This window comes from Rhinolophus sinicus, linkage group LG02, assembly GCF_036562045.2.
Source record: "Rhinolophus sinicus isolate RSC01 linkage group LG02, ASM3656204v1, whole genome shotgun sequence".
In the NCBI taxonomy this organism is placed as follows: domain Eukaryota; kingdom Metazoa; phylum Chordata; class Mammalia; order Chiroptera; family Rhinolophidae; genus Rhinolophus; species Rhinolophus sinicus.
In genome coordinates, this window is record NC_133752.1 from 185,932,951 (window position 1) to 185,958,751 (window position 25,801).

Below are 25,801 nucleotides of genomic sequence, written 5' to 3' on the forward strand. Positions count from 1 at the left end.
GTAGAAAATCTGTCAGCTGCCTCTCGGTTTTTATCCAAGAGCTGCTCTGACTGCACGTCCTAATGAGTTTTCACAGAGAACATGTCTGTGGGTCATAATTTCAATTTATATTTCAAGTCAGCTCTCTAGAACATGATATCACATCTTACTCCAATGGCCCTGGTCATTTTGTGCCTGGGAAAGAGGAAGCACACCAAGCTTACCACTTACCTTCTGCTTCCGGAAATGTGTCATCCTCAGTCTCCCCGAAAGGGTTGATACGCCTAGGAAAATAACCAATCAGCTAAATAGCAGCTTCAGCTAAAAGGACACTTAACACTTGAACTCTTAAGTCAGAATGGCGACAGTCCAAAGTTTATTTCCATTTCTCCCAGACAGCACCTCCCTTAGCGCATACCTGCTCCCTCTGTTCTGATCAAGGAATTCGGTAGCCGGAAGTACAATATCAAATTGAATTGGTGTTCCAGGTGCAATCAGCTCTTCGGCTTCAGGTATACTGACTGTTGCTGTGGGAACAATCTTGTCATTTTCCATCTCTGAATTTTTCAGGCTCTGGCTGGAAAACAGGAGGGAAAAAAGTCAAATCCCTTTTATGCCTTTACAAACGAACGAATACACGCCAAATGCTGATGGAGACGGAGAGTCCCATCAGGCCTTCAACTCTCCAAACAGAACTCCGTAAAACGCCATTCGTTCCTTGGTTAAAAGCCCACCACCGACTGCGAGCTCTCCTGCACAGCATTCTGCATGGTTGTACTGCCCGTTACATTAACTGATTTTGTTTGTCTTTCTCCCTGTGATGCAGGGTTTTGAGGGCATGGAGCTGTGTACTACTTGATACACAGTAGGCAGTAAAAAACATTAGCTGGAAGAAGAACACATCGTGGCCTAGCATGCAACCACAAGCTGGCTCCCACTTCTCCCGAGAGCCCCTCCTCCTGTGCTCCCCTAATGCACCCCTCACGAGACCTACACCCAACACACACTATACTTTTCCTCCTTTCCATCTCCATCCCAGTTCCGCTGCTTGCCCACCCCCCACCCCCATCCTTCAAACACCAGCTCAAATTTGTATGCGCCCACTAGACCTTCGGAGCCAGGCTGACCCTCTCCCTCCTCTACACTCAGTAAGTCACGGGGGTCTTGTACCTCCTGAGCTCCGTGGTTCTCATGGTGCCACCCCGTAAAGCCTTCAGCTCTGCCCATGACGCCTAGGCAGGGCACCTAATTCTGTCATAGTCGGTCTCAGACCTGTTTTCTGGCCTCCCTGTGCGAACACCGGCTCCACACTGCACAGCACTGAGGCCCTGGGGAGTGAGTGACCACTCGGAACTTTCTAACGACTCTTTCTGCCAGGCCACTAAAAGATGGGTATCAAATAGAATCACAATTGTAGTTTACCCTTTGATGCCATGCTTTCATTAGCATCGCAAGTAGTACAACTGTCTTATTTAACCAAATGGAAACTCCCATTAGGACAAAAAGGTGGGATTCCTGGAACAAATTCTAAGGTAATATTCAAAACGAGAGGAAAGCTATATGCACAAAAATGCTCACTATAAATAATAGCAGCAAACAATGGAAGGGGAGACAACCTAAATATTCAAAAGCTAATAATGAATAGCATGGAGTAATTGAAAGGAACAATGAAAATGTAAACATGAAAAATACATACGTGAAAACTCAAAATAAATGCACATGAAAATATCAATACACGTGCAGATAAGGCCTGGGTAGTAACATGGGCACATAAAAGATGATTTTTTCTTTAAAAAAAAAAAATGTGTGTTTTGGTTCCATAACTTTGTTGATAAACAGAAATACGAGGGGAACTCCCAATAGGCAGGGCGCTCAGTGCCAAGTCCCCAGTGCTGGGGCTGCAGCAGCGTGGCCCGCGGGGAAGACGAGATCAGAGGTGTGCACCCTGCCCTCATCCACGGTGTGAACGTGGGGAATAGTCAACCTCTCTGGGCCAGAGTCACTGCTGTGGAACCACTTGTGTCAAATTCCTGATACATAGTTTGGCTCCACAAAAGCTAGTTTTCTTGTGTCCGTTAGTTACCTGGGGCACGAGCTTTCTTGCTTTTTCCCAAAACTTGTAATGGGAGTCACTGCTTGGAGAGCCGTCTGATTCAGCCTGATGGCGACTGCCTGAAAATCCACAGGAAGACACGCTCAGTCCCAGGGGAGGACGCTTACCTTTCAGATGGAGGAAAGGGCAGAGGTGTAGGCAGGCGCTGCTCATTACCTCGGGATTGTCAGTCAGGTAGATCTGCCTGGAGATGTTGTTTATTGCACAGATCCACTGTAGAGGACATTAAAAAAAACCACTGAATCCCAGTCACCCACAGTACTGGGGGGAAGTGAAACAAACAAAATCTTTACCTCTTCATTCTCCTTTCTGCTTTCTGCCTGGAGGATTATTCCCCTGAAATAAAGTGCATCTAAGTAAGTGCTTCACAGCTCCCTGGATGTTACATAATGTGAACTCAGCTGGGGTCCTGAAGGGGAAGGGCCAGGAAGGCAGCAGGAAGGGAAGGAAAGAAAGTGGGGTTCGGGGGTCTGGTTCTGCTGCTCATTCACTGAGATCCAGCACAAACACTTCCTTGCCCTGGGCCTCCACTTTCTTGTCTATAAAATGAGTCAGACCCACTGGCCCAAGGCCACGATGCTTTAAATGCTGACCCTCTTGTTGGCTCCTTAGATGAGTCAGGGCCCAACCAGAGCTCCCAGCCACCCCACTCCTTCCCAAGGACTGAAAAATCTGCATGTGGAGGGCAGAGAATACCTCCACATAATACTGCCCTGTCTCTGTGAAGGCTGAACTCTAAGGGACTCCACATCTGCTAGTTCTGTTGTTCCTCATCTCATCTATGGGAGGCGAGGAACATGGATCTTATCCCTATTTCACATCTGAGGATGCTGAGGCCCAGAGGAGTTCAGTGACTTCCTGGGACCAGGACCAGAATCCAGGATCTCTGTCCCCAGGTCGTTTTCCATCACTGAGGGAGGAAGGATGATGTCTAAAACTGCTCTGCCAATCTGGGCAACACCTCAGTGCCATACCAACACCCCCACCCCTTCTGAACATGCTATGGTTCAGGTGAGATCTCAGCTGAGAACTCCAGCAGAGAAAGCAAATGCATGGACAACAGCTCTGACTGCAGGGCGGGGCCACCACTCGCCAGGCATGTGAACCCCGGAGCACCTCACGGGGCCCAGTCTGAAACCACTACTCTAAGTGACGGGCCACTGGACCTACTGTGAATGACTATAAGGCTGCCCTTTGAAAGCAGGACTTCTGGGCCCATGAGTACGGGGACAGCATGTTCCGGAACGACACTGCTGCAGCTGCATGTGCTGTTCACATGTCCTGCTTCAGCTAGAAAAACAGGCTCCTCGGCAGGTCTTCCGTCCTGACTCCGCCTCCGCCTCCGCCCTGCCCCACCAGGACACCCACACACAGGCCTGTCTAGGTACAGGCGAGGAGCAGCCACAGGCTTCTCAGAATCGGAGCTGCCTCTGTCCCTCTTAGGTCATCTCTGCGCCACAAATCCGCAAGGGGACTCCTCCATAATGCTCGCAGGATGCCGTGTGGGTCACGTGTGCATCCTCCCCAAAGCTCCGTCACTCGAATGGGCCGCTCCCACTGAGGGCGGGCTCGCAGGAATGAGCTAGGAGGCCCTTGGCAGGGCTGGCGTCTCTACACCTGCTCTCCCACGTAAAACCCACATGACCTACGATTTTCCAGTGGGCGTGGTGATCTGGAAGCAGTACCGCCGGTCTTCACAGTCCAGCGCCATCACGGAGCAGTTGTCCAGGTCCTGGATCAGACCTCCGGCCACGGCTCCCCGGGGCTGACACATGAGATTCCCGCCTTGGGTGAAGAAGTAAAGTCTCTCCCAGGTGGTGGAGACCAGCCCTGTTTTACTGGAAGAATTGTGTTTTAAAAGCCCATTAGTACTAGGAGGCACCAACGGCATCTCAAAGTTCTGCTGCCTCTTCAGGGGTATCGGTAACATTTTAGAGCAGTGTCTTTCTTAATATTAAAGCAAAAGTGCTTTGAAAAGAGTTCAAGAGCAACCGGGGGCAGAAGAGATGCATTTTAGCTTGAAGTATGTGGGAGACTGTGGCTCTGCTCACATGGGGGGGTGCAGTCCCAGGGCCAACGCCAGGGTGTGCGCAGGTCACGCCTACCTGACTACAGCCAGACTCGGGCTTCTAAACCCCGTATGTGAACACAATTAGTCCATCACCTATAGGAACTGAAAGCCTGGAAGATCATTTCTCTAGGACATGGAGCTGAATCTAGTCAGAGTCACCAGGGTCACTGGCCCACAGCACACAGCATCCTGGGAGCTTTTGCCAGATGGGGTTTTGCCCGACTGGATGTTTCTGTTTTGTGGGCTGTTTACAAGAGGCCAATCCAGTTCTTGGCAAGTAACATGAGAACCTTGTGGAGTTTTCTCCTGTACAGAATTGAAGGAGACAGCTGGCCTGTGATCACCAAGCTTACAGCCCTTTGGGGGCTCTCCTCTGGTCAGGAAACAGCTGGCAGTTCCTCTCCACAGACCCTCCATTTGGGGAATCAGACACGTTGACCTGATTCAGTATTTACTGAATACAGACCATGTGCGAGACACTAGGTTTCCTCTCTCAATAATTACAGTTTCCAGAAAGGGTAATAGCTAACATTTGGGTGCTTACTGCCTACTAGGAATTACCTCATTCTGTCCTGGTAACAACTTTATAAAGTAGGTGCAATTACAGCCCTATTGTACAGATGAAACGATGGAGGCCCAGCCCAGCCCTGGTGTCTGACTGACACCAACCAATCAGTCTTCCACACCTGACAACAGCCTCCCCCTGCTCGCGGACACAACTAAATCTGATCGTCTTTCACTCAAAACGGACCTTTAAAGACCTGGGTGTTAAACATGGGATCCAGGCTCTCTGAATCTAGATGACTGAGCTTCTTGGCCCTCAGCCCCTGCCTTGGTGGTGGGTCTCGGCTGTCAGGGACCTGGGGGGAGAGCAGGGTGGGATAACAGCTCTCAATAGTCCAGGATGAAGACAGTTAAGAGCAGTCTATCTACAAATGGCCACAGTGACCGGGGACGGGTGGCCTGTGCTCTTGGGGAGACCACACACAGGGCTCTTCCTCTCATGCCTCTTCCCAGCCCTTCTCTCAGCGCAGCCTGGGCCTCTGCCCCAGGTGGGCGGGCAGCGGTGGCGGGAACTCTTCCCAACCTCGGCCTCCCCTGCCCTTTAGTGGGGCACGTAGGAGATGCCTGTTAGCCACTCCCCGGGCAGACAGACTAGAACAGGAGGCAGGCAGTGGCATTCTCACTTTCTAAGGTTAAGGTATCCAGCCTTCTGGATGAGGTTCCTGTTGATCTGTGGTGCGGCCACATCGCAGTCTGGAGTGTAAACAGATTCATCAGCAGAGAGCAGTTCTTGCTGGGACATCCGCATCTTTTCTGCTTCGCCTTCCAGTTCCACCTGAATGCTTAGGACAGAAGGTGTCAGGTCAGCCACTCATCCCTGGCCAACCCAGCATTGCTGAGTGGCGGTGGCAGAGCTGTCCCCCACGCTTCCCGCCTTACAAAGGGAGCCTCAGCTTTCCACCCGGTAACCTAGGCCCGGACGCTGGAGATCGCAGGAACTCAAGTCTGCACGACTCTAAGTGTATATGCTGCATGACAGCTGTTTTAGAACAGAACAGAAGGAACACCACTGGACAGGGCCTGAACCCAACGGAACAGTTTCTCTGCTGACAAGGTGGTACCCACGCTGCTAACTGCTGATACAAATTTTAGGAAGCAAACAGTCATTCCTGTCTCCCCACCCCCCTTGGTTTGGGCAGGAGCCGGGAGATGGCCACTGGAGATAGAAAAATGACCAGGAAGTGGTACCAAGATGCAACTGACAATGTCAGGGCAATGCTTTTCCTTTGATGACAGCCATACAACTGCCCCACCCTCTGGTGACAGTCGTTATAAAGTCCTGAACACAACCTGCCAACACGGCCCACCCAACTGAGAAAGCAAACCTTAGAGGCGTTGTTCCACTTCTCTACTGAGTTAAAGGAGATAAGACTGAATTACAAATGTTAAAATCAGACGGGACCTCGAGAGCCAGCTGTTTGGTGTTTACGTAAGTTTGGGTTTATACAGGCCGTATTCTCCTCTTGGACATTCAGGGTCCACTGCCTGTATCTTGTTTAATGCAGCTGGGTGCCAGCCGCCAATCTAAGTTATTTTGGGCTCTTCTGACATTTGAAAGGAATGACTGGGGACGCCACCACTGGCGGCCTTAGGACAGGCCCGCTGGAGAGCAAAGCTCATTAGCCTAACCTGCTTGTCCCTGCCAAGGCTGAGAGAATGCAGTATGAGAAAACAAGTTAGGCAGTGCAGGAGACGGCAGGAGGGAGCCAAAGGTTTGCAAAACTGCTTAGTATCTTAAGCTTTTGTGGGTGAGAAACCTCTTTGCGGGCCGGACGAGAGGTAAGGATTGTCTCCAACCCCAGAAAAGTACTCATGTGCAGCAACGAGACATCTGCACACAACTTCAGGGCGTTTTCATTTTCAGTAACTGTCTCTCCCTCACCCCCACAGACTTGGCTTCCAAACCTCTGAGCTAATCCAAGGCTCCTAGGAACAGGGTAGAAAAGTGACTGCTTTCCACTGGTTCTCTTCAAAGTTTTTAAAAAGCATGTTTCATTTAATTAAAAAAGAAAAACAAACAAACAAAAACCCTCAACCACATATGAATAGCAGGAGCCAGGAAAAAAGGTGGAAATGTGTCACTGTGGAGTTGAGGGGAATAAAGCCACTGGCTCTGTGGGGTGGTTCAAAACGCCACCCTGTCTGGGGTTAGGCTGGTTCCGAATCCTCTCACCCCGACACAGCAGAGCCCCTGGGCACCCACCCCCGGGCAGGGACCCAGAGCTCTGGGGCCTCCGGGAGACATTGTGCCTTGTCCTGTCGGGGCTACAGTCCGCGGCAGCCAGACCACCCACCCCGGCTGGAGAGGGTGCAGTACGTTCCTGGGCACCAATATAAAACTCAAGTGGTAGGAAAGCTAGAATTCTTGAACTGAATGCGTTAGCTATTTGAACCAACAGGTTCAAGTGTTTCCAGGTTCAGCGGCTGCCTGCTGCCCGCTGCCCTTATAATTAGGCCTCGTCAGGCAGCAGAGGGGCGACACAGAACCAGACACAAGGCTGTGTAGCCAAGGCTTACTGCCCCACGCCTGGAACTATTGGAGTGGCTGGTGTCGCACTCGGGTTGTCCTGATAATGGCTCACAGAAATGCTGACGAGGGGGAGGACACAGGCTCCAGCACCCGCAGAAAGCGTATACTATGGCATCTCAAATGGGCACCCATGCCCCACCATCCATTAAAAAAATCTAGTACGTGAAAAAGCCGGAAGCCCAGATGGGTCTCCCAGAAACACAGGGAGCCATGGAACACTGAGTTAAAGTAGGATGAGAACGAGACAGTGAGAGTAAGAGAGAGCGGATACTGTTCGTGTGACAATTTAATAGCTTCCCTTCTTTTTACTTTCTCCTAACACATCCCAGGGGCTAACACTCAAATTAAAAGGCAAGAAACTGAATTCAGATTTCACAAATTGCTTTCTAGCATAATTATAAACCTAACATGCCCCATTCACTGCTGCCAGCAGTCAGGAAGCCAACCAACCCAGCGCAGTGGCTCTCAGGAAGGAGTGAATGCTTTCGTAATCTACAGCTCTCCCCTCGTGTCTGCACGAATGCTCAGCACTGGTTTTTCTCGGGATCCATTATTTCTGCAGCGTTTTAGGTAGCCTGCCTACATCAATTCCACGGCCTGGCCTTCACGAGGTATTTTGAAATGCCACATTCTCAAGAAAAGGAGCAACTTTCTCTTCATTTTTCCACACTATAAAATCCTATACTATTTCCATTTTGAATATTCATTTTTCAAACACACACACAAACAGACACACACAAAGGCAAATTTCTGTACCCCAGAAATCCTGAGAAGTTCTCAAGGAACCATATCTTATTTCTTCATGAAAAAGCCTGGCACTGGAGGCCTGGGAGCCTCCTGGGAGCTCACCGCGGTGGACAGTCAGAGCAGCCACACCCCCATTAAGTGTGGGCAGGACAGTCTGAAGAGACGATCTGTTTTTTAAACTAAGCATTTGCAAGGCTGAACTGCAGTTTGTTAATTCAAAAAAGGCTTAATGCCTCTCTATCTATCATAAGTGAATGTGATGACAAGTTGCCTGAAGAACTGCAGCACTTCTAGCTAATCCCATTAGCTCTCAAAGAAAAAAAAACAAAGCGCTCTTCCACAGCAAGTCTAAACCAGACTCAGGCTTACACCGTGTGAAACCTGAATATTAACAGAAGACGACCCTAAGTCCAGGAAGCTGGACTTAATGGGAAAGTACCCTGCGGATATTTTCATCTTTTATGTATGTGTAACTATTTAACGTTTTAATAGAGAGGACTCTGGGCTCCATACAAGCCAGGAATTGCAGAAATCATTGCTTTTTAATCATAATATTCACAAATATCAGTAGCTAAGAAGATGACTCTGTTTCTGAGGGTTCGGGGAGTGGAGAGAAGCTCCGCGGGACCCTCTGCAGTCAGAACCCTCCCCGTCCCTCGCCCCAGAGGGGCTGATTCAGCAGGAAAGCAAAAGGCAAGTGAGACCCCAGCTGGAGAGCAGCATTACCTTTGAACCATGTCTGCAACGGAGGATAGAAAGCTGTCCATGCTTTGGGAGAACATCTCGGCTCCCTTCTTAAAAAAGTTAATCTGAAAGATAGAATTAGGATACTGTGAAAATCGTCTAGGAAAGGTGACGCAGGAATTCATTGGATGTGAGACTGACGGCATGGGGGTGGGGACACTGCCGCCAGCCCCTCCTCACCTGCAGCCCCCACCCCACCAGCTGGGAGTTGCTCCCAAAGCGCCTGGTGTACTGGTACAAACAAAGGGGATGGTGAAACCTGCTGTCTTGCCGGAACGCTGTCAAGATCAGGAATAATTTAAGCACTTGGTGCATACCAGGTGCGTCAACAATTACTACTGATAATTTTGACATTATCATCATCAACCTCTTTCCTGTATGAATTCTAGATAGTGGGTTTCTTGAGGGCAAGGATTAAGTCTTATTCACCTTTGCATGTCCAGGGGCTAAACTGGTGTGTGACAAATGACATGTACAGCACCAACAAGAAACGAACAAACAGCGTGAGTTCTCAGAGAAGTGAAGGCCACCTGTCCACAGAGCCCCATGGAGCTCGGAACACGGCTGGACGACGGTGGCCTGGCTGTGAAATTCCAGAGAGAAAACGGGGCTGAAGACCCTTAAAAGGTGTTTCCAACCCTGACACCCAGGGGACTGAGTATGTGAAGGACACAGCAGGACCCTGAACGGCACGGGTACTCAGCACAGGGGAGGTCCCCTCCTGCTACCCAGCTCTGGATGATGGCTGCTCTCTCCGCCCAGGGGAGAGTGGGCCTAAGCGACCTGAGACCTGTACATCATGAAAATGAAACTGCAGTCGCTGGCTTTTGGGAACCAACTGAAGGGACTCCTTACTTTGTGACTCCTGAGTATTCACTTCCCAGCAAAGCGTGGGTCCCCTGACAAACCTTGAAGGGCAGGGCTATGGGAAAGAGAGCAGGAAGACCACTTCTGTGCCTTACTGACTTCTGCAATCATCCCGCCCCATACAACTCAAGTTTCCATTTCTTTCTATGGCCAGGGCTTTAAAAAATCTGAATATTGATATGAACTGCTCCACTTTACAGCCTGATTTTGGAGAGGAAACAGTTACAAACCTAAGTCATGAGAAAGAAGACCTTCAGCTTGGACATGGGTATTGTCACACGTGTCACCCGGCTCGTCCATTGGATCTGGAAGCAGCCCTGGCCCTGGGTGGTGGACACAGACCCTGACCTCTCACCTGGAGGCAGCCAGTAGGTGTTACAGCCCCGGTCTGACAGTCTGGGGAAGTACGTACACCCAGGTCCTTAGTTTTCACAGTACAAGACATGATCAGGATTCTCCTAAGGCACGGGAATTCGTACAGGGAGGTGTTCTGGCCCCGTCACCTCTGAGTCATATAGAGATGAACACTGTAAATGCCACTTTGAATCCTTGAACTGTTAAATATCCGATCTGTTAAACGAGCATTCTGCATTTCTAAGGGCACAACATCACTGTGGCTTTTCCTCTTTGTCCTCCCTGAACTTTGAATTTATACACCAAGTCCATGGCTTAGGTGCCCCACGCTTCTCTAAGCTCCTAGGCCAGGGCTCACAGTCCCTGAACAGACTCGGCTGACTGAATGGATGGAGTGAAGCGATACGACACGGGCTTCTACAGCCCCATCACATACTCCTTCCCCTGTCGTACACCACGCGAGTTCACCTGTGTGCTCTCAGAAACCTGTACACAGATTACAAAACCTGTTTGCAGGCATCAGGACTGAACGATGATTTAATTTAATTAAAAACCTGTTTAACAAGGGCCAGGGAAGGCAGAAATGGAGTCAAACAACCTCCAAGGTAGGCTGAGAAGTGATTCAGTGGAGCACCGTCCACTGTGTGGCGCCCTCGTGAGCAGGGGGCAGTACAGTGGTCACGTGCTCCCCGGCTAACACAGGTGGACGCTCGAGGAACACTGATTTAAAAGGGCTGACGAGGCAGCAGGAGAGCGGATGCTTCGGAACCACCCAAAGGGGCCTCGGGTTTGATTACAACCTAGTCTAAGATAAGAAACTACAGTTTTCATCGGGATTAAACTCTGCAGGGTGAGGAGCTATTTGGTCTTGTGTCTTGAAATCTGGACACCTTCACATGAAAAATGAAACGTTTCATTGGAGGACTGAGGAGTCCTCAAAAATGATGCTGCCACTGCCCAACCACGAATGTGCTCTGTTCTGCTTCCCTACGCCTGGGGCTGCATTTGTGCTACTGCACCTGCACTCTCCTCTTCCCTGGGGCCGGCAGCACTCGCTTAGCACGTCCAGGCTTAGCAAGTCCTCGGCCATGAAAAAGAGTGAAACCAGCCAGTATCAAACCCAGTCTTTCAATGGTTTAAAGCCCCCCTCCTCTAACTAACCAGCCTCTCCAAGCACTGACCGATCAGGCCTGCAGCCATTCATCTCTCTGAGACTCTAACTTCGGGACCCTCCCTGACTCTGGGCTTCTGACGAGCAGGGAGTACTGCTCCCAAGGCAAGGACTGTCAGTCCAGGAGGACAGATGTACGAGGAGGGATCGGAGAAGGGAACACTGGCACTCTGCAGCAAAGCTGGGACATCTGCCAGAGCAGACGGAGGAGGACGACGACAGAGAGAGCTAGGACACACGCGTGGGCACAAGTGCCCATCGTGACGAAGCTGGCAGGCTCCAAAGGATCTGCTGAGGGCAAGAGCCCACAGCTGGGCAGTGCTAGTTTTTGGCTTAACCCAGCTTTACTCAGATGACACAGAAAGATTATATTGCTCTATTTAAATATTATGGCTCTGAAGCCATAAGCTGACTTGGGGGACCTCACCATTCAACAATGTAACAACAGCATTAAGATGACAGACATTGAGCTTGGATGTTTAAAGATCCTCTCTTATTCCCCTTTTCCTGGGATGAAACTTGTATTTTTTTTTTTTTTGAAATATGTGTATTTTAAAAATGTAGTAATAAAAACAATATGTGCTCACATGTGGGCTTTTTGGTTTGTTTTTTTAAGTTGCTGACTTTTTCTTCTCAGCATTTTGCTTCCTCACATCCCTTTCTGTTCCTAGATCGTCAACTGAGAGAAGGTTCCAGGGGTGCGTTTGTCACATGCCGGAGTGAGCTTGGAGGCAACATAAGTGGGGCTACAGCAGGGCAGGCATGGAGGGTGGGGGTGGTGCCGCTCGCCTCACACCCACACTCACTCCTGTCCCTGCCAGGCTGGTGCCCCATCCTGAAACTGGAGGCTCCCTGCAGACGACGTTCCATAGACCACTAAATGGGGGCAAGAACTAAATACACACTCTACAGAGACTCATCAAGCACTGGCAACATGTCCGCATGCGCCACGTGCCAAGGTGCCGGCAGCAAGCTCAGCCATGTGTCATCTGAGGACAGCCCAGCCGAGGGGGACCTTACCACCAGGGCAGCAAAGGAATGTGTGGGGTCCTAGGTTGTAAGCCAGGCTCTACCAACGTGAATAGTCAGCTGCTTCTGAGCAAGTCGGACCAGCCTGGCTGCCCTTTAAATCCCAGACAGAGGGCCATGCCGGCTCCTGCCCACGGGAGGCCTGGGATCAAGGCCATTGTTTCCTGCACGCACAGCCTACCAAGTCCAGCTACGATGAGTGCTGAACCTCAGAAAGGTTCCAGGGAGGATGTGCATTTGTGTTTCCTTCCCTGATGATGCTTCCGTTTGTCCTCAGTGCCCCCTCAGCAGAAGGCCACGCTGTCCTCCACAGCTGGCTTAGATCTAGCGCCTCGGGAAGGAGCACCCACCTGTCCGCGGGCGAAGCCCATCATGGGCTCCACCATGGCCATGCGCTTTCGGTACTGCAGCGCGTTGAGGGCACAGTAGTACTGGAGGGACGAGAGGTGCTGTTTCCGTCGGGCAGCCGCCACCTCTTTCACAACTTCAGTCTTCACCTGAGTAAGGGGCGAAAGGAAAACTTCAGGCTGTCTAATGGGTGTGGCAATTCTGTAGGAGCATGTGACTTCTAAACACGTTCGTTTATATATCAGAAGCATTTCTGTGACGAGTAGAATAAGACACACATAAGGTTGCACCTCATGTTTTGAAGAATCCAAATTAAAATCACCAAATGGCATCTCAGTGTCTGTGAGGCTGCACTGGGGTGAAGCCAACCCCTTGTGCTGGTAGCACAACAGAGCGCTAAGCGCGCTGAAAGCCACGGACACTGTGGGTCACACGTGAGAGTGTGTGCTAAGGAAATCATGGAACAGAAATAAAAGTTATATTCCTGAAAACATTCAATATTATGTATAGTGGCAAAAAATACAAACAAAAGCTGGAAAGCATGGGTTAAAGAGCCAGAGTGAACACGCAGATGAAGGAGTTCAGGGCCTGAGTGGGTATCAGTCAGTCACACGAGGTACCAAGCTTAAGTTCAAATCGTTGCATGATGGTAATTTTACAATTTTACAATGGTTTCAAGTTCGTGTTGAACACCAGTTTGAAAAGCTCGCATTGGGAAGTGGAAACTTACTTATGAGATTCACAATAAATGATTTAAAAATCCATGTGTAAGAAAAAAAGAGAAGACAGTCATCAGAACACCCTCCATGCCACAAATTCCCAATGGGAAGGCACAAAACAAGCTTCAATACATGAGGTGAAAAACAACATGTAAGGCAGGTATTCTTACCTTTTCATTCTCCTTTTTTTTAGGAAGCCTGCTATATTTTGCCATTGAGAGGTCATGCTCTGAAAGTAAAGAGACATTTTAACACCCAGATGGGTTTAAAGGCAAGAATATTCATTCGGTGTCTCTGCCCACAGACACACTAAACCCACAGACACACTAAACCCACAGGCATCACTAACTACACACACAAAGAACGAAGACAATGCCTACCATTGCTGGCGAGTCCAAAAAGATCCTTTAAAGTGCTGACTTCTGAACAAGAGAAAAGGAACAACTTAGAGCAAAGAAAAACAAAACTAGCCAACCCGGAGCTCTCTGCTTTCCCAGGAAGATAAAGGTGTACACATGGCAGGGGATGGCCCTGGCAGCACCCCCTCAGATCCGCTGTCCTCACGGGGCCCGGACATCGTGCCTGGGAATCGTGGGCTCACTGGAGCTTGTGGCCTCAGCAGCACCCACACTAAGTGACCGTGACTGACCATGAAGCCCGTCCTCTCCTGACAGCCTCTGAGATCTGTGAGAGGGGACTCGGGGACGCGGGCTGGAGTGCGTGTGGCCAGGTACGATTCATGGGGACCTGAAGTATAAAGGTAGGCTCTGATTCTTCAGCCCCCAAAAAACTGTTTTAGTACATCTTTCCTCAGACTGCCCTGACTATACCCCAAACCTAAAAATTTCCTATTGTTGCTATTTTAACATCCGACAAAGGAATACAGGGTGCTTGTTTTAACAAAATGAAGGAATCTAGTACTTGCAACAAGCCAACACCAATAACTACTCCCTGTGTGGGCGCAACACCTATCACACACACAGATGGTTGAACCAAGGCCAAGACCAAAGAGCCAAAAAGGTCAATGAGAGCAGTGAGTGTCCAAGGTTAAAAACTTAAAAATACAGAGAAACTTAAAAGAAAGTGATACTTTCTACAATTCTAAAGCAATCCATTTTTCCTTTTTCAAGCAAAGCAAAGCACTTTCCCATCTTCTATGTTGTTTCCCAGTTTGCCTCAAAACTGCCTTCAGCTTTAATACTTCTCATTAATCTTTCTCGTCCTCGTATCAGGCTGCTTTCTGCCTTTCTCTTCTTGCATTTTTCTTTCTTTCTCCCTCACCTTTTATTTCCTATTAGAGCAGAGCTGTGGTGTTCTTGCCTCATCAATTTTAAGTAACCTCCTTAGTATTTTTTGTGTTGTCTTCATTCAGATTACATACTTGCATTGGTGCATAAATGAAAAAGGCAGCAAAATGAAGCACCACCGTCAAAGCAGGGGATACAGATTCTAAATTGGTTCAGATGTAGACTCATGCGCGATCGGCACAAACACTTCAAAGGCATGTCTTGGAGTCACCAGAAAAGGGCTCTGATGACCGTTTTTCACTGATACTAAGAAGCTTCTCGTTTTCACTATATTACTCTACATTGCAAAGCAGTCATGGCTCCCTGAGAACAGCGTGCCTTCACAAATGCTCTTAGTCAGTAATACAAGCCTTGCCATCTCTGTCTACTTGGTAAACACTAATTCATCTCTTAAAACCCAGCTCAGAGACCACTTCCCCAGGAAGCCTTCCCTGGCACCCTACCCATGCCTTTCCATGTTCTCTTTCGTTTCCTCGTACATCTCTGTCCTCACTACCTATCACAATTGTGTTTCCAAGTCTGTTTTATGAGCCTGTGGCCTCCTTTAGATGAGCCAAGAACACAGTGGGGATTCAATCAAGTTAGCTAAATTGAACTGCTCAAAAAGAAAAGGCATTTCTCAATGACCCATACATTTAAAGAAAGTAATGCAGTGAGAATGGTTATTAAATGAATCATGTTTTGAAGGTAACTTGGCACTGAACTCAGTTACTTTACCTGTGAGGTCCTTTTCTCGAAATTGTATAATAGGTAGAACCATTGTGTCTGCCAACTGTTTAGCCAGCTCTGTATGGAGAACATTAAGCTGAAAGAAAGAGAAATCTGTTGAAAAAAATTTATATCCACCATTACTGACACTGTCTTATATCACCAAGGAGTCAATCACACTGACGACTTCCTTGTGGTTAAAGAGCTCAGTTCTACTTCCTTAGCAAATAAATACCCTTGATAAAGCAGTAAATGACAAAGGCCTACAGGTACTAAAAGGTTCTGACTGACCAGTTAAGTTTGCTAAAGGAGCCCACATATTGTCTGTTTACTGTGCAAACTCTGGTCCTGTGGTCTCAGGCTAAGCCACGCCCACCTGGGAATGAGAATGCTTTGATGTGCTTGCAGGGAACACAGCTTATCACAGGTCACTGCGTCCCCAGGCCACTCTCAGAGTGGGCTGAAGTCACACTTGAAAGACAGGCCTGCCGGGATCCTAACTCTACAACCACACCCGGCTGTGGGCCTGGGAATTATTCTGGAGGAAGAACGTTCCCCACTGAAACAACTCAGCCAGATTTCAGGCCTCTGCTCTTTAGAAAAGGACCTTTCTAAGAACAACAGGACGACTGTATTCAAATGTGATCCTCCTCACCAGATAACTTTAACAGCCCTTGATTCTTTCTCGCCCTCTACCTCAAGGCCTTCCTAAATTCTGTCATTGTCACTGGTCCAGGAAAAATAACATTATCCCCATCAGCACTACCATTTTGGAGTACTCCTGTATGCCTTATGCCAGCTTCGTGTGCTTTATACCACTTAGTTCTCACCTACTCTGTGAGTTAGGTGTTATTACCCCATTTTATAGACAGGCAAGTAAGTCTCCACATCCAGAGAGCAAATAAGCAGCATGGCTGGGATTTTAATCTTGGGCTACTGGGATCTAAAAGCCACGCTCTTCCCACTACACTGTCTGGGATGTAGTTTGTCTTTCATGCTCACAAAGCTGCCCAAACTTCCAAAGTGCAGCAGTGAACATGCAGTGGAAGGGATTCTTACTCTGGGCCCCAGACTTCCAGAGACTTTTGAGGGTGCTCCGGGATTCCTGCTGGGTGAATAAGGGGAAATCATCCAGTGATCATTTTGTGGAGTAAACATTTGACAAAGGTTCCCTCAGCAGTGACAGAGGTCACACAGATCTCCCCCAATAGTCCTGGTCTTCCTGGGTTGTGTATGAAACCCTCTGCATTTGGGTAGAAATATCCACCCAGAACACATGAATATTTGAGAAAAAGGTCTTTGCAGATGTAATGAAGGATCTTGGAACGAGATCATCCTGGGTTATCCAGGTGGGCTGTATATCCAATGCCAAGTGTCCTTATAAGTAGATAAGACACAGACAGAAAACATACAGGGGTGGAGTGGGGGGAGAAGGCCTGTGAAGTTAGAGGCAGAGTGATGGGATGCAGCCACAAGCCAAGGAACACTTGGAGCCCCCAGAGGCTGGAAGAGACAGGGAGGATTCTCCCCTAGGGCCATGGAGGCAGCAGGGCCCTGCCAACAACAGGATTTCACACTCTGGCTTCCAGGACTGGGAGAGAATAAACTGCTATTGTTTTAGGCCACCTACTTGTCATTTATTACAGCAGCCCTGAGAGACTCATACACCTTCTTTAGGAAACTGAATTCTTAGAAATCTTTCTTTTGGTCTCTTGTTCATGTATTATCAAAGTCTTTCCCCTCAAACAAGAAATAAGTAACGATATTATACCACCTCTCTTACGAAACAGACCTTGGAAGATCAGCAAGTTGAGATGCCACCTCAGATATTAAAGTAGATCTCTAGAAATGGAAAGTTGGCCAAAATGAAAGATAAAAGAAAGTTTAAAAAAAGAATCGAATAACACTTGCCATATTGCTGTCTTACCTCATCCACTACTTTGGAAAAATAGTGGAGTGTAGAAATTACTTCTTCATCGCCTTTGCCAAGAGCAAAATTCTAAGAATAAGAGCCAGGTGTTAACTGAGTGCCGGGGAGTTCAGCGCCATGGCACCCCCCTCCCCCAAACCCCCCCCCCCCCCCCAACGCTGGCTTCCTTCCTTCTCCCAAGACACATAATGTCAGAGTGTCTAATGGCAGAAAACTAGAGCCCTCCCCTGGTCCTGCCCCAGCGATGCACTCAGCTGCCCCCGCCACACGATTCCTTCGTGGCTCATCACCCTTCTGTTCAGACATAATGGTATCTCTGAGTTTATTTCCTGGAATGGTTAGTGTCGATTTACATGTAGTTCCTCAGAGACTATGAACTCTCCCTCAAAGGCAGCCGATTACTTCTGGAGGCTAATGAGACTATATCACATGGACTTTGAGATAATCACCGCTTAGAACTGATCAGAGGAAAGGAAAGGGCCAGAAAACAAGAAAAAATGGAAATGGACGATGGAAAAAAAGACAGGAAGGAAGGAAGGAAGGAAGGAAGGAAGGAAGGAAGGAAGGAAGGAAGGAAGGAAGGAGGCCAGTCTCTAAAGGATGCCTCTGGAGAATTTCTTTTAGAAGAACTCCACTTAAGAGAGACCTGAGCACAGCACCATACGCCACATAAATATCAAGTTACCTGTTTCTCATATGCCAGCAGCTGCTTAGAAAGCTGTTGAGTGGCCAGGCACATTTCATTCTGCAGGGAGAAGAGAGAAGCAAGTGAGATTTGTCCAGTGCATATATAGTCACTGAATATGGTATCTCAGAGGATCCCTTAAAAATAGTACGTGGCTGTAAAATAACACTTTGTTCAGAAATGATGTGGCTAACAAGACCAAAACAGACAAAGGTTACAGCTTGCTCCCCCACGCCCCGCCCCCTGCACACACCATTTACAAATTCCTGCTCCTTCCAAACATTCAGTCAGTGAACAAATGTGGTGAGCATTATAACGCGGTTAACAGACTTGGTCCCCGTCCTCGCGGGGCTTACCAGGGAAGCAGACGTCAAGGAACAGTTACAAGCATCATGAGAACTGCAAAGGAAATATTGGGTGCTTGCATGGGAAGACGCAGAGGGTCTCTAAGGAAGAGATGCGCTAAGCAGACCTCAAGAAGACTAGGAGTGAGCCATGGGGACGGCTTGCCAGAAGTAGGGGCCAACAAGTGGACGAAGCACACAGCCTGTCTGTAGACCTCTAAAGCGGAGCTGGAGCGAGGGGTGCAGGGTGTGGGGGTAGTTCGGGCAGTGCGAGGGCACGGAGGACTCAGTGGCCCCGATTTACACTATTCTAAGCGCAATGGGAACCTCAGCAGCCCCACGACACCATCAGATTCTACCCGACTTAGAAGACTAGCTTCGTAATGACGGATGGTAACACAGAAGCACGGCTGCAATGCCCGGGACGCCCTCTGTGCTGCTTCTCACTGGCCAATACTGTCCATTTTCCTCTTCTCTTATTTATTCCTCCAATCTCTGGCTACACAGCACTTTCCTACCACTATCTCCCACCATCAGTGCACCCAGCCTAGAAACTGTGTCTTGCATTTCCAAAGCTCAGTTAAAGCTTCTCTTCAGATTCAGGGCTTATTCCTAAGAGAAGGGCGGAGCCACCAGCTGTGACCTGAAGCGATGAGGAGAGGGCACTGGCTTTCCTTGGCCTCAGTCTCCACTTACTTTCTAATTCTCCTGGGTTTGCTGCTCCTTTAGAAGAAGAGCCCAAGCTCTGCAGGAGCTTGTTTTATTTTTCATGGTCCTCCTCCTCTGCAAGACCCAGCAGAGCCTAATCCTACTTTTTTGGGCCTTCTTTGCAGACAACTGGCCACCCTGTTCCCTGATTTCCTTCATCTGCCCCAAGGAACAGGCATCAACAGACCCTGAAACATGGCTCTCTCCCTTTTTCCCCAGAATAAAGTCAGGCAAAGTTCCTGGCTTTGGCATCCCACGGGGACACTACTCTTTTCAAAACGAACAAGAGCTGGCAGCCACACAGCCAAGAGGAAGGCAAGTGAACAAATCCATAAGCACTGTCAGGCAGCTAGACAGGAACGGGCCACAGTTCCCAGCACACAGCAGGCACCTGACAAATGTTTGATGAATGAATGAATGAACAAGGTCAGAAGATTCATCTAAATTCTGTTTCAAACAATACCTGGAATCATGGTGTGAGGGGAAAAAACACTTCCTAGTCCTACAAGGAAACATCTCAAATGGGCAATAAAATACACAGACTGGACAGGGATGAAGCACTCGGCCAGGAAGCAGCCTGCTGACCCTCTTTGGCAGAGTTATTTGAAAGATCGGAGTTCATGGAAACAAGGGTCTGAGCCCACTCCCTGGGCTCATTCGCGGCTCTATCGGAAAATTCCTTACTCTTTTTCTCTGAGTTAGCAGCAGGGGGTTTAGGATGGATTTGTTCAAGCTTCCTCGGCCTCCGCCTGGGGGCAGCTCCCTGCAAATTATGTATGATCTGTAGACCCACAGAATCACCCTAACCATAGCAACTAACATTTACAGAGCACTTAATTCACACCAGACACCACCCTAAGTACATTCCAGGCATTACCTCATTTAATTCTGACAACCGTGTAAGGCAGGTTCCAACTATGAAACTCAGTTTTACAGATGAAGAAGAGAGAGAGGTGTAGCCACTTGCCCAAGGTCACACAGCTAGTTAGCAGCAAGGCTGGGGTGTGAATCCAAGTCTGTCTGATTTTAAAATCTACAATCTTAAACACTACTCTTTAAGGTCCCAAGTCCTGCTAAGAGATAAGACTATAAAGGGACAGATAGTAATTATTTTTGGCTTTTGAGATATAGGGTCTCTGTCACAACTACTCAACCTCTGCTCTGTAGCATGAAAGCCGCCATAAACAATACATAAACGAATGACTATGACTTCATTCCAGTGAAATTTTATTTACAAAAATAAGAGGCCAGCCCAGGGCAGTAAATTGCTGATCCTGCTTTAGACAGTCAATGTTTCAGAAGACCCACTCTTCCGCCACACCTCCCTCAGGAGGCTCTACTTTAAGCTACGATATGTCAGATTCAACTCTTCTACTCTTTAAGGTCCCATTTAAGGAACATTTTCTACTCTTCTAAGTGATTCTTTTCTTTATTTTAGCTAAGTCTAAAACATGACTCCCCTATATTTGTATCCTTTAGAGACCAGTCAGATTGATAACCTCCCTGCCTTCAAAACAAGCAAGGCTCACAGGCTACTTGAATTCTTTTCTCCTTTAGAGCTTACTGGCAAGTGCTCCAAATGTAATGGAAAAACCCGGCCAGGGAGCTGCCAGTATCACACTGCACCCAGACTAAAGGAGAGAGCCACGTACATGCCACTCACACACCTGCACCATCACTCAGGGAGGAAGGAAGCATGAAGCACAACACATAACAGCTGCTTTCAAAACTACGGTGTATAATTGGACTCTGTTGGGTCGCTCCTAGAAATACCTTATAAAAATGCTATGTATTTTCACATATGTGTGATTTCAGCCTGCAAGATTCTGTTCTATCACATATGATTTCACTGGGAACAAACCATAGGTAAAACACAGCCTGTCACCTGCCCAGAAGAAATGAACCTTTGCTGTACAGAGCACATTACAGGAAAAGTCTTTGAACTAGACCAGTCTGACTCAATCTCCTGTACACAAAGGTTCTATGGCATGCTTTACCAACAACAGCTAATTAATCCACACCCTGTCAGGTAAGCCCACAAATTATCTCTGCAACAAGACTTGCGGAACTGGAGCCTGGATGGAGTAAATATCAGTAATAACAATAATAAAGATACCTGCTAATATGTACTGAGTCCTTTCTAGGTACCTGACATTGCTGTTAAGTGTTCTTCCTACATTATCACATTGAATCCTTACACTGCACCTATGAGGTACGGACTAGAAGAAAGGATAGTAACTTTCTAAAATCACATTAGTAACTGGCAAGGGAAAGACGCGATTCAGATCTGGCAGGCTCCAAAGCTAAAGCCCAAGTCTGAACGCTGTGCTATTCTGATCCGAAGTCTAAACTGTTATCAGTTAGCCCTCAGTGAGCAGGCCCCACAGGGCCCACGACAGGAACACAAATCCCATGCTGTTCTAGCTGCAGTCCAGCAAAAGAGGTGGCCCACAATTTGGACTCTTAATGGAATGCTGAAAGATGCCTTCAACATTCTGGAACAGTTCTCTGGTTACTATCTATGCTATTTGATGCCTCCTAAAACTCTTTTAAAAGATGACCTGACCGAGGATTTACCAACAGGATCTCCTCTGTTAAACAGAACCTCCCAAGGCTGTCGCCAAGGCAGAAAGACCAGTGGTTAGCAAACCCGGAAGGAACACTGAGCTCTTGGCAAAGGAATGTTTATCTTCCAGTTGCTCAGAGTGCTTACCAACTGCAAATGTCCCCTGAAACGCCCCCAAAGGCCTCTGAGGGCGGCACCACCCATGGTGAGTGCGAATGGAGGGCTGGGAGCAGGGGCAGAGGAAATCCACTGAGTCAAAGGCACATGTAGGCATGCTTTGGTCTACCCCAAGTATTTGGCCAAAGGTTGCCTAAAGCCAAGTGCTGAACGCCCCATTCACCACAGCATTCGCCACAACACTGGGGCCATGGGTCCTACTAGTTCAGGAGCCCCCGAGGTGGAGGCACGAGGTGGAGGCACGTAGGGAGTAGCAAGGAATGCACTGGGAACGAGGAAGCCCTGAGGGACTTGGGCAAGAGAATGACAAGATCGGACGTGAGCAGAAGAAAAATGAGTGGCTGTGGTGGAAAGGAATCACCGAAGGGAGAGAATGGCGTGAGGGTCAGGAGACCACCTGAAGAAGTCGAGTGAGAGACAAAAATGGGTCTGAGCCCGAACCAGAAAGTGGAGAAGGGGGCACAGATCTGCAGGGTATTCCTGATGCAAAAAACAGTGGCATGTGGTGAGGAAGGAGGAAGGGTCAAAGAAAACTGGGCTCATGCCTGACGGATATCAGCTAACTAAGGACCTGAGGAGGGGATATATTAGGAGTGACAATGAAGTGTACAGTTGGCACGTGCTGATGTTTAGGTGACGTCCTGAATTCAATCCTTCTTTAACACATACACATATGTATCAAACATTCACTGGGACCACGCAGAGTGCTGCCATTGGAGACAAAGAGAATGTGCTCTGTGGGAGCTCACAGTCCATAGGGGGACACGGGAAGCCCCCTGGCTGTGCCTGAAGTGCTCTGACCAACAAGTACACAGGGCATCTCGGCGCACAGGTATGCTCTGGCCAGGGACAGAAGGAAGAAAGGAAAGGTGTCTGAGATACCTCGGTCTTGAGGCCAGTCTTAAAAGCCAGCAAGGCCATTTGCCAGAGCAAGGGGTTGATGGGATTTTGTGCAGCAGGCATGGCATAGCAAAGTCTTGGCACGTTCTGAAACAACCAAAGGCAAGGCTAGAGGGGTAGGCCGATACTCAGTTCATGAAGAGCTTTGCGTGCCGTGTTGGGAGTTTAACCTCAGCCTTGTGGTTCCAGGGAGCCACAGAAGTGTCTGGCGACAGGGAGGGGCGGGAGGTTTGGGTGTGGTTAGCTGTAGAGGACTGAAGGGGGAAGACAGGAAGACTGGGTGAGCCTGCAACATTTCAGGTAAGAATATGTATACATATGCATCTATTCAGACACTATGGAGGTTTTTAACCTCTTTAGCCAATAGTTTGAAAGACAGCAAATCTTTCTAAGTAACCTGTCTCTGCTTTGTTAGTGCATGAGAAATGTGTGCAGCTGCTTTCATTAAAATGACCTCCACTGGAGTACTGTGTTCCTACCGCGTGCAAAGGCACATCTGACAGAGCAAAGACCAGATGTGACTGCAGGGGCTGCTGTAAAGTGCTGAAGGCAGCTTACAGACTGTAGTTTCATTCTAGCACTTACACCAAATAAAATTTAAATTTCCCCCAAACCAGCCACAATCAGCAAAACTGCTCACAGAACTTTCCTCTAGTGTTTCTTGCTCTTCCTCTTTCTAAAATGAAGGGACGAAGGGCATTTGCTATGTCAAGAACACAGAAGTTTAGCATGCAGTCTGATTGAAAATATCTTTTATGAACATGTATCATTTATCAGCAGCATAAACCTGGTTTTTAAAATATAATAATGAAATACTACATCTTGCTAAGTGCTTCTGTTTTTAAAAATAAAATTATAAAACTACATTAATCTGATTCAATAGACCTAGGTATAGAATATACAAGGTACAACAAATAAACCAATAAAATATAACTTAAGGAAAAAGCTGAATGAAAACACTGAGAAGAATTACTATATACTAAGCATATATAAACTAACCCATCAAAGGGGAGTCAGAAAAGTTGTCTTTTTAAATTAAAAACAAAACAAAATACCTAAGTCTCCAAATAAACCCAGCTGACCCTGACCCAGCTGGTCTGAATGCTGCTGTCGCTGAGCTTGGCAGCACTAACCAGCCGCCCCGCCCGCCTCTGCTGCAGGAAGCGCCACAGCAGGAGGGAGGCTTCTGGCCAGCAGAACCCACGTGAAGATCATGTGGTGTGAATTAAAAGCCTCTTGGACGGCAAGACCCACTTAATTCTGGCAAAACGTAGTTTTCTGGCTCAAAAGACAAAACGCGTAAGAGAGTGTTTGGACATCTCCAAGTAAATGATTCTGACAGACATGGAGAGGAGAGGCGTGGAAAGAACAGAGACTACTGGGAGTAGCAGGGACACAGTCCCTTAAGCACTCTTATACCTTAAATAGAAAACAAATCGTTTAATGACAATATTCAAATGACTGAATAACAAGCAAGTTCAGGTATCAGCCCAGTTAAAATTTTTCTATTTTCTTAAATTTTGAATAGGGAAAAATACAAATAAATAGGGCTTAAAAAAATCGACAAAATATGTCCCCAGTTTCTGAATGTCTTACCCAACAAACAAGCAAAACTACAAATGAGCATGGTCAATTTGGCCATTAAAATTAGTTCCAATTAATAAGTTACACTTGTATAATACAGTATAGTTTCCAATTCCATCTCTCCAGCCTGACCTCTGGGTCTGAACTTTTAACAAACTCTCTTTCCCCACTTTGATGTCCCATGGACACCTCAAAATCAGCCTTTCAAGAGAATTATGATTGCCATCCTCTCTCTCTCTCTCTCTCTCTCTCTCTCTCACACACACACACACACACACACACACACACACACACACACACACCAGGCTTCCTGTGTTCTCCCAGACTATCCACACTGATGTTCAAGTCAAAGCCCTGGGCATCGCTCTGGATGCCTCCTTCACCCACCTGACCCCTTCACATCCAATCAAGCACTGATCAGCCTCCTAACTGCCCTCTGAAATTCACCCACTTCTCTCCACTTCTCCTGCCACTTCCCTTAGTTCAGGGTACTATCCCCATGCTTAGGGGTTAAGCGTTCAGGCTTTGCCTTCAGGCTGACTTGCTCTGCCACCGTCAGAACCCTTGCCGATTTAAAACAAGGATAAGATATAAAATGAGAATAATAACAATAGTAACCTCACAGAGTTGCTGGGGAATTTAAATGAAATGATCCATGGAAAAGCCCCTGAAACCAGGCCTGGAAACTATTAAGTGCTCAATACACCTCAACTATCAGTCGTTCTCCCTTTTCGGTGCCCAGCACAATTCCTCTGGTTTAGCTGATGTTCTCTCTTAGCGCTGCTAACACACACTCTTAGGTAGTTGTTTTGTCTGACTCCCTACCCAACTATAAGCTCCCTAATGGCAAGGACTGAGGCTTCCTCCCGTGTATGAAATGAATAAATCACTAATAAAACAATGACAACAGATGATTATATATAGATATTAAGAGCTACATAATAAATGACTAGATATCAGTATTAATATATATTATTATATACTGACTGTGGTATTTCTTTAGGGATCATCAATGAGAAAAAGAGACATTAACACGTAGACTTAAGTCAGCAAAAAAATTCATAATCCAAAGCATCAACGGCCATGATATTTTGATATGTAACACAATGAATTTTATTTTTAAGTAACTCGCAAGTCTTCTCTTAGAAAGTAACATACACAGGCACTTCTTGATCTTAAAAAGATTCACTTTTGCTACTTGGCAATTTATTCTCCCTGGTTTTGCAACCCAGAGATACTTGTTCCTCAAAACAAAGAAGCCACCCAACAGTTTCAGAACTGTGACTCAAGTCTTTTCAGAGGAAGCATTTGAACAAATATCTCTACCCTCCCGCACTGACATCTAAGACTGCCCAATTATGAGAAAGACAAAGAGCATGTTTCAGAACACTGAACCCACTCATTCACAAGTAGGAAGAGGAGACTCAAATGTTTCCCTTTGGGGTTGAATTTAAAACAAAAATGAAAAGCAGTGATGTGGTCCCTCTCCACTGGTTCTACTAGTTATCGGAAAATTACCCTCTTCCTTCAGCAATGAAAACAGACTGTCCGCAGTTTTTGAAGATAAGCAGAAAACAATCCTGCAAAATTTTAAGTGGTGGTGTTCTGACTCAAATTTCCAGGTGAGGGCAGAGGGTCCCTCCTCTGCTCCTCTCC

At 47.6% G+C, this 25,801-nt stretch overlaps 2 protein-coding genes across 3 annotated transcripts in view; one reads left to right on the forward strand and one right to left on the reverse strand.

Annotated features, from left to right (window-relative positions):
• WASHC4 (WASH complex subunit 4) overlaps window positions 1–915 on the forward strand; it is a 66,588-nt gene extending 65,673 nt beyond the window's left edge. The window contains exon 33 of one of the 2 annotated variants that reach the window (XM_074326248.1): window positions 550–915. In XM_074326248.1, the coding sequence (XP_074182349.1) occupies window positions 550–776 (227 nt within the window). In that variant the 3' untranslated portion in view covers window positions 777–915. The remainder of the gene's footprint in view (window positions 1–549) is intronic. The other variant, XM_019728457.2, reaches the window with a different exon arrangement.
• APPL2 (adaptor protein, phosphotyrosine interacting with PH domain and leucine zipper 2) overlaps window positions 1–25,801 on the reverse strand; it is a 41,749-nt gene that overhangs the window by 9,000 nt on the left and 6,948 nt on the right. Inside the window, exons 3-16 of the mRNA XM_019728461.2 lie at window positions 17,867–17,926; window positions 17,179–17,250; window positions 15,261–15,348; window positions 13,617–13,658; window positions 13,407–13,465; window positions 12,520–12,666; window positions 8,731–8,813; window positions 5,351–5,509; window positions 3,742–3,930; window positions 2,386–2,428; window positions 2,249–2,305; window positions 2,063–2,151; window positions 398–556; window positions 211–263 (exon numbers count right to left, since the gene is read on the reverse strand). Coding sequence (XP_019584020.2) covers window positions 211–263; window positions 398–556; window positions 2,063–2,151; window positions 2,249–2,305; window positions 2,386–2,428; window positions 3,742–3,930; window positions 5,351–5,509; window positions 8,731–8,813; window positions 12,520–12,666; window positions 13,407–13,465; window positions 13,617–13,658; window positions 15,261–15,348; window positions 17,179–17,250; window positions 17,867–17,926 — 1,300 coding nt within the window. The remainder of the gene's footprint in view (window positions 1–210; window positions 264–397; window positions 557–2,062; window positions 2,152–2,248; window positions 2,306–2,385; window positions 2,429–3,741; window positions 3,931–5,350; window positions 5,510–8,730; window positions 8,814–12,519; window positions 12,667–13,406; window positions 13,466–13,616; window positions 13,659–15,260; window positions 15,349–17,178; window positions 17,251–17,866; window positions 17,927–25,801) is intronic.